The 16,362-nt window shown below is 37.9% G+C and overlaps 2 protein-coding genes across 2 annotated transcripts; both read right to left on the bottom strand.

The window, feature by feature from the left end:
• Window positions 1–6,873: 6,873 nt before the first annotated feature.
• LOC311597209 (olfactory receptor 6N2) lies at window positions 6,874–7,944 on the bottom strand (the record flags this gene model as incomplete). Its single annotated transcript, XM_084781432.1, has 1 exon — window positions 6,874–7,944. The coding sequence occupies one exon, from the start codon at window positions 7,942–7,944 to the stop codon at window positions 6,874–6,876; it is 1,071 nt and encodes a 356-aa protein (XP_084637558.1).
• A 6,994-nt stretch (window positions 7,945–14,938) lies between these two features.
• LOC311597220 (olfactory receptor 6N2-like) lies at window positions 14,939–15,877 on the bottom strand (the record flags this gene model as incomplete). Its single annotated transcript, XM_084781436.1, has 1 exon — window positions 14,939–15,877. The coding sequence occupies one exon, from the start codon at window positions 15,875–15,877 to the stop codon at window positions 14,939–14,941; it is 939 nt and encodes a 312-aa protein (XP_084637562.1).
• Window positions 15,878–16,362: the final 485 nt, after the last annotated feature.

Consider the following 16,362-nt stretch of genomic DNA (forward strand, 5'->3'; position numbering starts at 1 on the left):
GGTGTCAGGGCTAGAGTAAGGGTTATTAGAAAGCCTAGCATATCTACAAATCAGCATTTGTCTTAGCTAGACCACATCTCACCTCCCATATACCAAGAAGCTTTAACAATTATTGCCTAGTATTTTATTCCCTACTCCACAAGATTACATTGTCCCTGGCCTATATCCACTGAGGCATAAGTCCAAATAGTTGTGCCTTAATAGTTACAACTTAACTTGTTCATTTTGCAAAGAAGGAAAAGGAGAGCAAGAAAAGGAAATGCCTTGTCACACATTTGGTTAAATACAGACCCAAATTGCTACTTCTGAGACCAGGCTCTTTATGTAACATTTCCCAAGGAGAATATACGCCAGGTTTGGTGGCTCACAGGTGCAGCCCTGACACATTCTGGACTACAGTATAAGAACCTATACCAAGGAAGAATGAATGTGTGACAGCATGAATATATTCTTTTTCAGATATATTCATATTTTAAGTAACATGAACATCCCATGAACCCTAATTATTCAGTGCACTTAGTATTTCTGCATGCTCCTGGTCTTTTTCTAATGACCAGCCTAGAAAGAGATAGGACAAATTAACTGTCTGACACATTCTTACCTAGCTCGACAGTGAGGATCCTTTAGGGCTTGACCCTGGGGCCATGGCTAAGTCTAGAGTAAGAAGAGAACTCCCTGACCATGTCCTTTTTTCCCCCCATTTATTTGCAGAATTCTGTGCAACCACTCACGGGCTTGAGTGCACGAGTTGAGCTTTCTCACTTTGAGGAAACCTGAGGGAGTAAATCAAACCCTAAAACATTCCTCGCTCGTGATCTATATTCCTGATTGGCCAGAAGTCTCTGGGTCTTCAGAGCAGACCTCCTGAGGCTGCTAAGGTGTTCCTTTGGGAAGAGAACTTTCATCCACAAGGTTCATTACCCAGGAGTCTTTTACTTCTTACCCTTTCTTTACAGCAATTATTACCAGTCCAAGTTGCAACAAACCTGTCTTATTGCCAGGGTTTTCATTAGTGAAGACAATTAACATCAGAAAATTCCAGCACCAACTGGGTCCCTGAATTGCATGATTTTAGGACATTACTAAATGTGTCTGAGTGTCCTTGTCCTTGAGATGATAAAGAGAGGCACAAACTGAGAACATAGTTATCAGGGCAGGTCCTAGTCCTAACTATTGGTAAAACTACAATAGTTTTACACTCTCTCTTCCACCAGTTTACTCCCATGTTATCTTGGCCTGAAAATATCTCTACCTCAGGATTCTGGATTGAATCTGGTTGAAATGTCCACTATTCATGTGACATTAGCTAGTTGTTTAATTTCAAACTTTCCCAAAGATTGATATTTACATATTTATTCCATAAAGAATAAAGTGTTAAAGGTATTGAGCATCCCATTATATATATACATGTATAAAAGGTCACATTTCCCTGTAAATATAGTCAGTTGTTATTTGTGAACTGAATATATCTATAAAGGATAGTCACTTTCCTTATGTCAAAGTAATATCCAAGTGTGACAATGAGTGTGGGAAAGTATGAATTTTGAGCCATATGTGAAGACTTACGCAGATTTTCCACATTCTAATCACAGTCATATTTTCAAAGTTTTTAATATAAATCTTCTTTTTCTACATCTCCTAACATCTTACTTGAAGTTCGCATTCTCACATTTACTTACAATGGCTACTTACCTTCTGTTTGTCCTAAGGGGATGTTAAACTGTTATATATCTTTGACTTTGATTTATATTTTTGAAATTATTACATAATTATGACAATTCTATTTCCCATTTCTTCTCCCTGAACCCTCCCATATGTCCTTCCTTACTGTTCTTCAAATATATGGGCCCTTATTTCATTGCTGATTATATATATATATAATATATATATAATATATATATATATAGTCCAAGGCATGTCCCATGAAAGTCTTCACTTACCAGGAAAGTGGGACAGAGGGGAAGACATCCTATTGGGACTCTAGGTAAGAAAATCATGGGAGAATGGGGAAATAGAAGTGTCCAGAGGGTCCTAGAAACCTACAAGAACATTATGACGGGTGGGTCTGGGCTCAGGGGTCCTGCTCAAACTATGGCACCAGCCAAGGACAATATGTCCAGTAAACTTCAAACACCTACCAGGTCTAGCCAATGGACAGGACATTCTTCACAGTCTAGTGGAGAGCAGGGTCTGACTTTCACACGAACTCTGGTGTTCCATATTTGACCACATACCCTAGATGGGGAAGCCTGTTGGCACTCAGAGGATAGATAACAGGCTACCTAAAAGAGACTTGATACCCTATGAGTATGTATAGGCAAAGGAGGTCCCCCTCGGTCACAGTCAAAGGGGAGGGGAGTAAGAGGAAAATGAGAGGGGGGGACGAATGGGAGGATACAAGGGATGGGCTAACAAGTGAGATGTAATATGAATAAATTAATAAAATATATTTTAAAAATTGATCAGAAGAGATGAAAAAAAAGGATTACATGTTAATAAAGGGAGAAATTCACAAGAAAATACAAGTGTATATACATATACAACCCATGCTTAGGCTCCTAATTTCGTAAAAAACAAAACAAAACACTAAATGACACCAAGTGTCAGATATGTCCAGATACATTAATTATAGGTAACCTAATATCTGCCTCTTATCTTTAGATAGCTCTACCAAAGTAAAAACTTCAAACAAGATACTTTATAGTTAAATTATACCACAGATCTACTAGATTTAAGAGATATTTGTAAAATATTTAGTATAATAGTTGGGAAAACACACTGTTTTCAGTGGTACTTGGAAAGCAGTTTAAAACCAATCACATAATAATTAACAAAGTAAGCCTCAACAAATACAAAAAAGTGAGGAGTACTTTATCATATCATAGAGAAATAAGCTAGAAATTCACAGGGATGGAAATGACATGAATATTTGGAGACTGAGCAATGTTCTTTTGAATGAATAGGGGTCCATTCATGATATCAGTAATGAAATTATTTTAAAATTACCTGAACTAAAATGTCAATAATAGCACAAGTTCTATAACCTCAGGGATTAAGCCACAGAAAATTTTAAAAGCAAGTTGAAAGCTACAAGTATTTACAATAAGAATTTAATAAATCTCAAATAAATAATTTTATGATAAGCCTTATGTGTCTAGTAAAATATAGGCTGTCATTGTAGTAGATGGTAAAAATAATACATATTTTTAAAATTTTTTAAATTTTATTTTATTAATTTATTCTTATTACATCTCAATGGTTATCCCATCCCTTGTATCCTTCCATTCCTCCCTCTCTCCCATTTTCCCCTTACTCCCCTCCCCTATAACTGTGACTGAGGGGGACTTCCTCCCCCTTTATATGCTCATACGGTATCAAGTCTCTTCTTGGTAGGCTACTATCCTTCCTCTGAGTGCCACCAAATAATACATATTAAGACAGAAATTAATGAAACAGGGATGTAATGAACAATACATAAAAAACCAAGGCTAACAAACTGTTAGAAAAACTAGTAAAAGAAAGAGAAGATGCAAATTAACAAAATTAACAATGGAAAGAAAATTGTTTCATAGGCCAAAGAGATAAAAATGAATATATATTCACAAAATGAATATATAATATTCATTCACAAATACATACATATATACATATAGATTATATTTAATGTAGATTATATATACACATATATGTGTGTATATATACATAAAAACAAAGTTGTAAAACCTAGAAGAAACTGATAAATTCTGAGGTATATATTGGCTTACCAAGACTAAATCAAGACATCATTAACATCTCATACAGACCCACAATGAGTAACATGATTGAAGTGGTAATTAAAAGTCCCTCTAAAGCCTACACAAATTGTTGTTCCAAACAAGGACAGTGCATGCAGTGAACCTAGACCCCAGTTCAGATTTAGTCAATGGAAAGCTCACTCTCCATGGTTGTAGGGAGAGCAGGGATTGCCTTGCCGTGAACTTTTATGGCCCCAATTTGATCACTTCCCTTGGTGGGAAGGACTGATGGGCACACAGAGGAAGGGGAAGCAGGCTACCTGAATGAGACCTGATAGGCTGTGGTCAATATCATGGGGGAGGTGGTCACCTTCTGTCAGAGGTGAGGGAGAGTGGGTGGGAAAGGGAAGATACAATATAAGGGATAACAATTGGGGTGTAATCTGAATAAATTATAATAAATTTAAGACCATTTAAAATCCCTGTAATAAAACCATGACTGAACACACTGTGCATTCTACCAAGCTTTTAAGATGTAACACCCATACTTCATAATTGACCTTACATAATACAAATTGGGGTGGTGGAGGGCATTCTACCAGACTCATTCTACAAAGCTAGATAGGGCCAAAGTAAAATAAAACTTAAAAAAATAAAAAGCACCTGGTGCACATAGATGCAAACATTATCAACAAAACACTTCCAAAACAAATAAAAACACATTAAGAAAATCATACATCATCACCTTTTAGGTTTCATCCCAAATATGCAAATTTGGTCCCACATATGCAAATCTATGAAAATGATAACACTATAGAAAAGTACATTAGAGCATACTTTCTTGTCATAGAAAAAAGCGACTAACTCTCTAGTTGCATACAAGAAAATATATCCATATACACGAATAGTTTTGCATATCTTAAAGGAAAGAAAAATACAATTTAATGTAAGGCAGCAAATCTTTGCCTCATAGCAATTGTGGTAGTGTGCTTAAACCATGTAAGCTCCTGCCAGACAAAACTCCAGCATGGAGATGGAGGTGGGGAGGGGGTGCATGAAGTCCAACAGGAGTAAAGAGCTATTAGCAGTTGATAGCTCCTGGGAAAGGGAGAGTCAGTTTTCTGTAACAGTGCAACCCCTGGTAAGTCAACCGTACTCCAGTAGGAGGCCACTCATTCAAGACTATATGATCTGCGGAAACTGGACTTGCTGCATATAAAAAAAATTTAATTAAAGAAGACACAAAATTGGGTAGGTAGGAAAGAGGGCTGTATCTGAGTTGGGAGGAGTAAATATGATCAAAATATTAAAAATTTTCAAGGAACTAATAAAAATGTTAAGGTGGATAACATTCTGGGTATTCAGAAAGGGTCTCCAAGATACCGTCATTTGAAGTGACATTAACGGATTGGTTGATTTGTACGTGAGTAGACTCATGGACCCATGCCATAAAGTGCCTGTGGAGATAGGAGGACAATTTTAGGAACCAGTTCTCTCCTTCCGCTCTGGTTGTAGGTATTGGATTTGGGTCATCAAGTTTGCACCACAAGTGATTATATGCACCGAATAATCGCACCGTTCCTGGAATTGATATCTCAGCAAACACAATTGGGAGGAATGAGTTACATGAATTGTGCTGGGAGATGTGAAGATTCTGAAAACCCAAAAGACCTTATATATATATATGAAGAAAGTGATAACATCCCTAGGCTCATTAAGGAAAAGATGAAAGATGAGGGACAGTGAATGCTAGAGGGGTTGCAGAGAGGAGTTTTGTTTAGCTTTTTAAAAAAATGTGATAAGGCTTTGGACTTTATCTCATAATCGACTGCTTTTCCTGAGTTTGGAATGGCTTATCTAGTTTAGGTTTAAAATATTAGGTCTTTTTAAATATTTATTTTTTGTATTTATTTGTATGGGTGTTTTGCCTGCATGGATATCTGTGGATCATGTTCAGTCCTGGTGCCAGTGGAGGCTAGAAGAAGGGACTGGGTCTTCTGTGACTGACGTTACAGAAGGTTAGGACTCATCATGTGGATTCTAGGAATAAAGCCAGGTCATCTGGAAAAACACCCAGTGCTTTTGATTAAGGAACCATCTCTGCAGCCCTTAAGATATTAGATCTTATATGGAAACATATAATACAGCTTAGTTGAGAAAGGTTGGAATTCACACTGGATAGCAGCACTAGAGAGCATAAGAAACAGACTTTAAATTTTATTTTGGGAAAATATTGGCAAGATTTAATTATGGACTGAAAATAGGGTGGAGGAAAATGAAGTAAATATAATAATTTAAATATAATTTTAAAATAATTTAAATTTCACTAACACAGAGAAGTAAAATGTTCCCAAGGTCAAGATTGTGAAAATTTTTATTTTTGGAATGTCAAAATTTTCATTCGTGGAAGATATCTAAATAAGGTGGTGAGTCATTTGTTATGGAGTCAAAACCTCAAAAGATATCAGACTTACACACAGAAAATTTATACTATCTTAACATTGCTAAGAATCATATTTGAAGCTATAAGAATAAGTGAGAATCGAGAGACACAGTTCTACAAAATAAAAGATACCAAGAAATACTTATTAGAGAAACGAGAAAGCCAGAATCTAATGATATCATGAAAGTTGAAACAAACATTTTTTAAGAAGTAAAACCTGGTCATGTGTGCTAAGATTTAAAGACTGGAGGACAAGACAGGTCTGATGGATTCAGCATCATCAATATCTTTGGCAAAACATTGCTTGGAAGGTCTGGAACAAAGCCACATGGAAGTAGATTGAAAGAGAATGAAATGGACAAAAAGATTAAGTGTTCAGCCATTTAGGTGGAAAAGAGGAGAAAAATTGCTGGAATTGTGTGACAAAGAGAATGTACACATTTAAAACTATGGATCGAGATACTGAATGTTATTAATGCTGAGAACACTGGTCAAGTAAAAGTAAGAAGGCTTCTGATACAGAAAAAGAAAAAAGAAAAAAGGAAAAGAAAAAACAAATAAGCCATTGCTAAAATGAAGGGAGCTGGAATCCAGAACCTGTGTAACAAGGGAGGAAAACTGATTAAGATAAGATCAAACATATACAGGTCTTTCAAGAGATGAACATTGAGGTAAGGGGGTAGGGCATGTAGAAAGTCAATGGTGAGTTGGGCTAGCTTTCTCCCCCTTCTTGAAGAAGGTCCTCTTGATGGCTTGAATGAGTTCCTTGTTTCGAAGACTATAGATAATGGGATTGGCCAAAGGTGTTAATACAGAGTACACTACAGCTAGAGTCCGGTCAAGAGTCAGTGAATAGCTCTTCTTTAGTCGGACATACATGAAGATGATGCTTCCGAAAAAGATGAGGACCACAATGAGATGTGAGGCGCATGTGGAGAAGGCCTTTCTTCTTCCTGCTGCTGTTTTTATCTTCAGCACAGCACCAATAATTCTCCCATAAGAAGCCATGATAAAGAGGAAAGTGATGAGGATGATGAAGGCATTGACGGCAAAGTCCACCAGAACATTAGTGGATGTGTCTTTGCAGGCCAGGCTCAAAAGAGGTGGAAAATCACAGAAGATGTGTGGGATTTCATTATAGTTACAGAAGGGGAGCTGAGAGACCAGGATGACCTCAGAAATAGGACACAGGAAACCACATGTCCAGCAGCCAGCAGCCATCTTTGCACAGAGTGCTGTGGTCATTATTGAAGGGTAGTGGAGGGGCCGGCAGATGGCCAGGTATCGGTCATAGGCCATGGCTGTAAGAAGGTAGCATTCAGAGGCCCCCAAGGAGTGGAAGAAATACGTCTGAAGGAGGCATCCTGCAAAAGAAATGGTCTTCTTCTCACTCAGAAGGTTAGTTAGCATCTTAGGGATGGTGGTTGCTGTATACCACAGCTCCAAGAAAGAGAGAACACTGACAAAGTGGTACATGGGTTTGTGGAGGGCTGCATCCAGTCGGATGACTAGGAAGATGAGCATATTACCACCAATGGTAAACAGGTATGCCAACAGAAGCAAGACAAAAAACCAGCCCCTGACATGCCCCACACTGGGGAAGCCCAGGAGCACAAACTCAGTCAGGCTTGAGAAGTTGTGTCGATCTGGGAGACGCTGAAGATGACAAGGAAAGTTGAAGAACCAAGTTAGAGGGGTTACCAATCTATATTGAAGCCTTATATTTCTCCTCCATAAATCAAAAGGCAGCACTTTAATTATTGCCATTAATGCCTGCTAACATTATTAATATTAAGTAAAAATAACAGCTAGCTTTGGCTTTAAGTACACTCAGTAGGAAAGGTAGCATTTTTATACATATTTTATACACCGGAAACTCAAGAGGATGGAAAGATTGTGATACCTTGCTATTTCATGTAGACACTGTTTCATAGGTAGGAAAATTTAATTTCTGTACTCTATATTGCTCATCTCTAAGCTATGTGGTCTTCCTAAAACATTACCTTCTCCCAGGTCTCTTAGCCAGCATAAAATGATGAGCTAGTATGTAATTATTGGTATAACACGTTTTTTTCTTGTTGTCAAGCTCAAATCTATAAATATTCATTGAAAAAGCATGTCTCTGTAGGAAGAAATACAAAAGATAACAAGGTACAGTCTCTGACAGCAGAACCCGCACAGGCAATTCACCACAGATAGGTATATATGCCCATCAGTCTACTCAGTATAAGCTTTGACATATAAAAAAAAAAACATGGAGTGACAGTAAAGAGGACATTTATCATACCAGATTTACTGAAAAGGGATTCTCAAAAGAGGAAGGCATTGAGTCAACTTATCCAGCAGAGTGAAAATGAGTGGCAGAAGGAAAAAAACACTACAGAGAAATACTATCTTATCTGGGATGCAAGAAACCCGGAAAGGGCACTATGGAAACCTACCCAGCAACCTAGGACCCTATCTCAAAAGATGTAAGGTGAGTAAAGAATGAGTATAAAGGAGTGATGCAACCAAGTGTAGACAGATCATCAACCCAGGTCAAATGTAGGTCTGTGACAAGGACCTCAGCTATGGATGAGCAGAAGTGTCTCGTGGGTATCCCATGAAAGGAAAATAACATGGATTAGCAATATATTTAATGAGGGAGTGCAGGTTTAAAATTAGGAATGATTAAAGTAGCAATAGGCAAAACTCCTGTATTTTCAGAAAACTATCCTTGTAACACAGATAATAAAGAATAGAGAGATAACTTGGTGAAATTCCATCTAAAAATACTTTGGACATGTTCATTGTTTTCAAGCGTAATATGAACAGTATACACAGAGAGAGAAGAAAAAGAAGGAAAGAAAATAGAAAAGGGGAAATAACAAAAGGAGAAGAATGGAGGATAGATGATAATAATATTTATTTGTATCAAAATGGTAGTTAGCATCAATCACTATGCCCACCACTGACCATACTGTATTTGATAAGGACAATGTAATTCCAGCCATCATAGTAAAAAAAAAATCAATCTCTTTTTATCTTGTTCATCTTAACCCTTAGAATAATGGTTTTTCACATTAGGGGCATTAAATAAAATTATTTAATCAAACTAATTAAACAATTAGTATGCAAGACGCCTTCCCTTTGATTTATACCACCCACTCTAACCCAAATCCTTTCCAGCCCAAATGTCCTCCTGTAGAGAAAAACTTACTGATTTAATGATACTTTAAAATGTTAAATTCATGCAAAGCAATTTCTGCATAGGCGATTTTTTCTCAAATCTCTCATGTCTCCAATTACCAGAGATGGATGTCAAAACAATAATTCATGCTTCATTGAATTGTGAGTTCCTTTGCTCCTCCTGGCCATTGGATTCTGGCTTAACTCTCACTCTTGGTCCCCCTTCTTTGACCTATCTCTTGCATCTTTCACAATTAAGCCAAATGTTAGCTCCTTAATGAAGCCTTTGTTGCTTTTCTGGAAAAAGTTATTTATTCCTTCTTCTATGTCATCGTAAAATATATGTGCCCAAGCTACTATAGAGTTGCTACCTTTATAACAAGTCTATATTCCCTACAAATGGGGGGGAATCTTTGAGAGTAATTATACACTCTTCTCATTAATGCATATCCCCAATGAATGATGGCAATGAAAATGACAGGCATAGAATTCAGGTGTCTTTCACGATCATTTCCCTCCTCCCCTTAAGTTGCACCTTTCTATATGCACACAAACACATGCTTATCCTTTCAACATCACAAGATAAACATATTAAAATGAGTTCCCCCTGAACCTTCTAAGACCTGTCTTTTCCTACCTCTAACCCAGACAAATTAAAGAGATATGTTCAATTATTTGTTGTCTATGGAACTGTTGGTTACATAACTTTCCTTCTTTCTACACCTGACCTTATCTAAATCCAACTGTATGCTCATGTCAAAGAAAGTCTAGTAAGCCTTAGATGCTTTCAGAATCACTCCGAAGACTTCTGGACCCTGAATTCTTATACTAAGGACACACACACACACACACACACACACACACACCTGAGTGAGGCTCTCTTTAGGTGAAGCCTTTCAGGAAATACTTGCTCCAGAGACATGTAAGACGTCATAAAATGTTAGCTGTAGATCCTACAAAAATCTGAACCTTAAACCATCAGCATTAGCATACAGCTTGTCTACATCATCACAAACTCCATGGAGCAGACAGTTTAAGTGTGTACTGAGAATGATAGGACGGGTCGTTAATCTGACCTTTAATATCTCTTGTAGGTCTGTTTCTGACAGATTTGCAAAATTGGTTTTTCTAAGAAAGTTCTGTAAGTTGTCTCTCCACAGGATCCTACTCTCTGATCTTAAAATAGTATCTGTTTTCAAATCCATTATCCCACTTCGTTGATCCCTGATTATTATAGCTAGTGAAGACCAAGTTAACTGACCAACCATGGTACATCATCATTTTCAGCCTTGCCTGGCTCCATATGTGCAATAGATGAAGGCTGGATTGAACAACACTTTCTCCTCCATCATGACTTTTATCCCCACAGCCACAATCCCTGGAGACAAGGCACCAGTTTTAGGTCACTAGGGGCACAAGGAAGTGAGAAACCCCTTGTTAGAGAGGCAAGTGAGGATAAGACTCACGTTGGGCTCCTTGGAGGATGCATGAAAACAGGGTACCCAACTCCTGAGAGGTAAATTCAAAGAATTAATTTCTCTCATTGCCTCCCTCACTACCTTGTTTCCAGTGACTTCATATCAAAAAGGAAGTACAATATTGCTTAATATTTTCTTTCTTTGAGAAGCCTCCCTGATAAAAGCTACAAATTTTGAAATAAAGAGTCCGTATAGATCCTTAGTTTTTTTTCCAATGAAATATCTACTTTCTGAGTTTTTGCTGGTTAACAAATAGTTCTCTATGCACTGGGTATGCATCAACTAATACAATATTCACAATCACTCTACAATATTGTTATACTTACTAGTCCCATTTAATTTCAAAGGAAACTAAAACAGAGCATTTGGCACTGTGCCCTGGGTCACACACATTCCTGATCAGAATTACAAACTAAGTATGTTAACAAGGGGCCTGTGTCTTTGTGTTGGCAGTGGTTTACAGAATGCAATCAAGGTCACAAAACCATAAAATGATATGTCTTAAGATCTGTGTTATTGGCCAATATTTATTACCTATCTGCCCTTATAGAATGAAAACAAATAAATAACCACATATTATATACTATAAGTGTGTGTTGTAGAATTATATGACATAAAATATCAAAAGAAACTATGTGTATCTCAAAATATTATCCTGTTTTTTTGTTTTGTGTCTTCTCACTTTGTATTATTTCTTTGAACTTTTTCTACAACATATTTGATAATATTCACATAATCCACTACTCCAAGATCCATACCTCTTACCTACTATCCCAACTACCCAACTTTATATTCTTTTAAAAACTCAAGTGCAGTAAGTTCTGCATGTACTCTTGAATTTGGGGCCTTCCACTGGAGTGTGGTCCCTCTCCCAAGGGACTGCATCCTTTGAGAAAACCAACTCTTCTACATCCAGAAGATACTAACTGCCAGTAGTTCCTTAGTTAGGGGCTGGATTTCATGGCCCCTCCCCTCTATGCAGTAGAATTTTTTTTCTGGCTTAAGCTTGTGAAGGACCTTTGCGTGAGGTGTCTGTAAAATAATGGATATAAATGTTGTGTACATATGTGTGTAAAGGGGTGGGAAGAGACAAACAGACCTTTTCTTAATCCTAAAATACTATAATATTTAGTGCTTTACTTGACACAAGGCAGATATTCAATAGCCATTAGTCAAATGTACATCCAAGTTAGGCTAGATTATACAGTAGTAAATTATGGAGTATTGTGTATTTATTAATACTTCCTATCTTGAATAGTTAATTCAATATATGCATTTTGTAGGCATGTCTGATACTTATGTGTCTATTTAATTCTGTGTCTACATTGTCTACTACTCTATCTGGCATATACATACCAATATATTTAATGAACATTTTAAAAAATATATGCATTTGTTTGGAGGGTTCATTTATTAATGATATTTGTACTTGATGTTTTCATTTGGTAGTTAAACATAAAACCATATCCACTAAATTTAATCTTGTGAGGTGTGGTCAGTTTTTCAAGGTCTTCAACTTATTTTGAGGTTTAGATTCTGTGATCTCCCCTTTTGTGCATTTTACTAACTATATTAACTCCAAATTTAATAATTATGCTATTTGGCTTTCTATCTAAGTTGTTACAAAAGCTGTGCATGTGCCTGCTGACCAAGTAGTGACCACCATAACAGAGATGTAGTTCCTTCTTTCAATGTCATGAATTAAACATTCACCTGGAAACTTTATCCATCCTTCTTTAATTCCATTTATAGCTTTCTGTTTTTCCCAAATGGTATAATCTTGATGTACATATATGCCTTAGGACTAGGATCAAAAAGCCAGTGGAAAATAAAAGGTAGGAAGGCCTGGATTAAGTAAGTAGAGCTGGGAAATGCATAGTGTAAAGTAAGGAGAGATTCCATGTTGGGACTCAGACTCACCAGTGGGCAGATGCCTCACTGGATGCCAATGCATCGGTATACAAAAGCTTATTGCTTTGTCCTAAGAATACAAACTTTCTCAGATTATAACTACATTCACAAAGTTTTTCCCAGTCTGTAGTTACACAATAGCATGTTTCTGGTAAGGGACAGGCCATTATTTTTCCTTAGGAGACAGATAGTAAATACTTTTGACTTGTCAGTTCTCCACGCTCTGTTACAAGTATCCATTTTCAGCATGGAAAAAGATGTTCATGGCTCTGCAGAAAGAGACCACAGATCTTATTTGGTCCAAGGCCTGTAGAAGAACCAAGGGTTAACTCTTCAATTTATATATGCACTCAGAGGTTATGCACATGCATGCATATAAGCGCATACACAAATGTACACATGTACATGCATACATAGCATACAATTTTATTTTGAATAACATTTCCCTCTTCCCAGTGTCTTGAGAATGTCATCACTTGGAGTCATCTCTGAGAAAACTTCTGTGTGTCTCTCAGAAATTAAGTATGTAACAATAACATCTTAAATGCACAGAGGAAAGATTTATTCTCATAAAAAAATTCTATTATTTGGGCCTTGTTATACCTTAGTGATTTTATTGTCACTTCCTGACACACACAACACAAACACAATGACCTTTCTATGAGTTAATTTGGAAGAGATAACTCCAAGGGAGAAATGGCATTTAAGCCTCCTTCTGAAGATGGAAATAAAAAAAAAAATCATGCTGTCTCTTTAGAAGGTAACAAACACTGAAAAATTGAAAGTGCATATCATTTAGATATTACTTTTTCAGAAATGATTATTCTCCATTTCCATTAATAAAAATATAAAAAATATTATTTTCTGAGGTGCTGTCAGTAGGCAGTAGTGAATTCTAGTCAAATTAAAATAAACCTGTTAGATGTGTCATATAACATCAATATTAACTCTTTGTCAGTCTTTCTTAAATACAACACTCAGATACTTTTGTTTTATAATGAAGAAAGAAGCCAGGCCACTACTGCTGGTAATTTTATTATCCATATAAAATATAAAGCTTCACAACCAGTAGAAGGTGTAAATATGCCAGGCAAGTTGGAAAATCCTTGGTACGCCACATTTACCATTGATTGGAGGGTCATTTCCCAGGAAAGATGGGCCCCTAGAAGTCTATGGCTCACAGAAATCTGCATTTCTTTGTGGCTCTGGGGACCATAGATATTATGTAAAGAATAAGGAGGAAAAGGAGGTGGAGCAGGAGGGAGAGAGAGAATGCAGATGAATTTGGGTCAGCAGGGAGGTAGGGAGATTCAGGGAGGAGTCAAGGAAGAAGAAAACATAAATGAAAGTATATTGTATGAAACATTCAAATAAAAAGCTTAAAAATACATTAAAAACACATGAGGTTGGGAAGAAAAGTGGTAGTGGGAGATGTGGAGGAACTGGATAGAAGAAAATGGGGAATGGATGTCTTTAAAACATATTACATGCATGTATATATATATATAAAACAAACTAAAATAGAACTCTAAGCTCCTTGAAAGCAGGGAGGTGAAAATACCGTTACTTCTCTCTTTACACCTGTGCGTGGTTCACAGATCTGTCTTTCCGCACAGGGGCTGCATCCACATTGACTGTTTCAATCCAGAGTGCAGACAGTGGGTTAGAGCTCCAATTGCTTCGGCGCCTTTGCTTCCCATCCCATTCATTCTCTTTCGTATTAAAGGAAGCCTCCACCCCGCCTTCCAACACCTTTTATCACAGTGTTGCTCCATGTACCTTTGTGTTCTGTTTTCATAGTTCATTGGTCTCCAGCTCAAAGTTGACCCAAGGTTACCTGCCTCTCTTCCTGTTAATGTTAGTATCTTCTTGACCTTTCTCCAAAAACCCAGTCTGAACTACAACCGCATAGCCAGCCGAGGGAGTTGAAATTATCTTAACCCATCTCAATGTCTTTCTAAGTTCTGTATACTTAAAAAAGTGAACTTCATTTGGGGGGGAGGCTGTTTATTTCTTCAACTATGTGTCCTCATCCACTCCCATATTAGTAAGTTCAGGGGATATATTTCTCCTTCAGCATTTTTCAATACAAGACTACTTCAGTTGAATATTTCATGCATTATTGAAATAATTAGTTCATGGTTTACATATGTAATCTTGCAGTTTTCAAATGTGTGGATTATAAGTGTATTAGGACCTCAGAGTCAATCCAGTACAGCCTTAATCCTCTGTGCTACCCTCTTCACAGCCTCCTTCACTTCCTTATTGCGAAGAGTATAAATAATAGGGTTGAGGAAAGGAGTGAGGAAAGTGTATACCAAGGCAATTAGCTTGTCTCTACCCTCAGCTCGAATCTCCGGTGGCCCTACATAGACAATGAAAGCAGAGCCAAAGAACAGGGTTACTACAGTAATATGGGAGGAACATGTGGAGAAGGCTTTGGCGCGACTGGCAGCTGAAGGCAGCTTTAATACAGCCTTCACAATACCTCCATACAGCCCCAGGATGAAAACAAGGTTGCAGGTATTGATCATACCAATCACGGCAATATAAACCCGAGCATGCCAGCTCGTGTCCACACATGCCAACTCCATTACAGGTGCCAGGTCACAAAAGTAATGGGCCACCTCTTTCAAGCAATAGGGTAAACTGGCAGTGAGACCGGCAGGCACCAGGGCAGCTGAGAATCCAGCCACCCATGTACCCACAACTAACTTTATCTGTACCTGTCTGCTCATGAGTGCATGGTAATGCAGTGGGCGGCAGATAGCAAGGTAGCGGTCCAGAGCCATGACACCTAAGAGGTAGCACTCAGTCATGCCCAAAGAGTGGAAGACATACAGCTGGACAAAGCATGCAGCCGATGGGATGGGTGAACGGCCATGGAGCAGAGTATGTAGCAAGGTGGGCACCGTGGTGCTGACGTACCAGAGTTCCAGGAAGGAGAGGACACTGATAAAGAAATACATGGGTGTGGACAGCCCTGAATCTGCCTGAACCAAGACAATGATGAACAAGTTCCCTGCAAGTGTGAGGAGATAGATGCACAGGCTCCCCAAAACTGCAAGATGTTGCAGAGTACCAGTGGCAGTGAAACCAGCAAGGGTGAAAGTCTGGGTCCAGGTGTAGTTAACATGATCCATGATTCCTGGGAATGAGAGATAAAGGCAGTAAATAAGCAGCTTTTGTTTTTTACCTCTTGAGATTTTTTTTCCAGAGCCCAAAGAAAATAAGACACAAGCCAAGAAATGGTTTATGATCTATCCAATCCATCCCCTCCAGGCTATGAAAGAGGAATTGAGTACTATAATTCAGAAGTGATGCGCTCAATATCTGTTGCTGACAGTGGCAACACAGAGCTCTGATTCCTTAATTCACAGACCAACATGTGTGCACTAGGGCAGTAGAGTCTCAGGCCTAGTATCTTCTCCTTTCAACAACAACAACAACAACTACAACCACTACTACTAGTAGTACTACTACAACAATGACAAACACACACACACACACACACACACACACACACACACACACACACACACAGAGAGAGAGAGAGAGAGGCAGTGACAGAAAGACAGAGACAGAGACAGAGAGGAAAATTTTCTTCCTCATCCTCCTACCATTCTTA

Source organism: Acomys minous, assembly GCF_964271855.1.
Source record: "Acomys minous genome assembly, chromosome: 1".
In the NCBI taxonomy this organism is placed as follows: Eukaryota; Metazoa; Chordata; class Mammalia; order Rodentia; family Muridae; genus Acomys; species Acomys minous.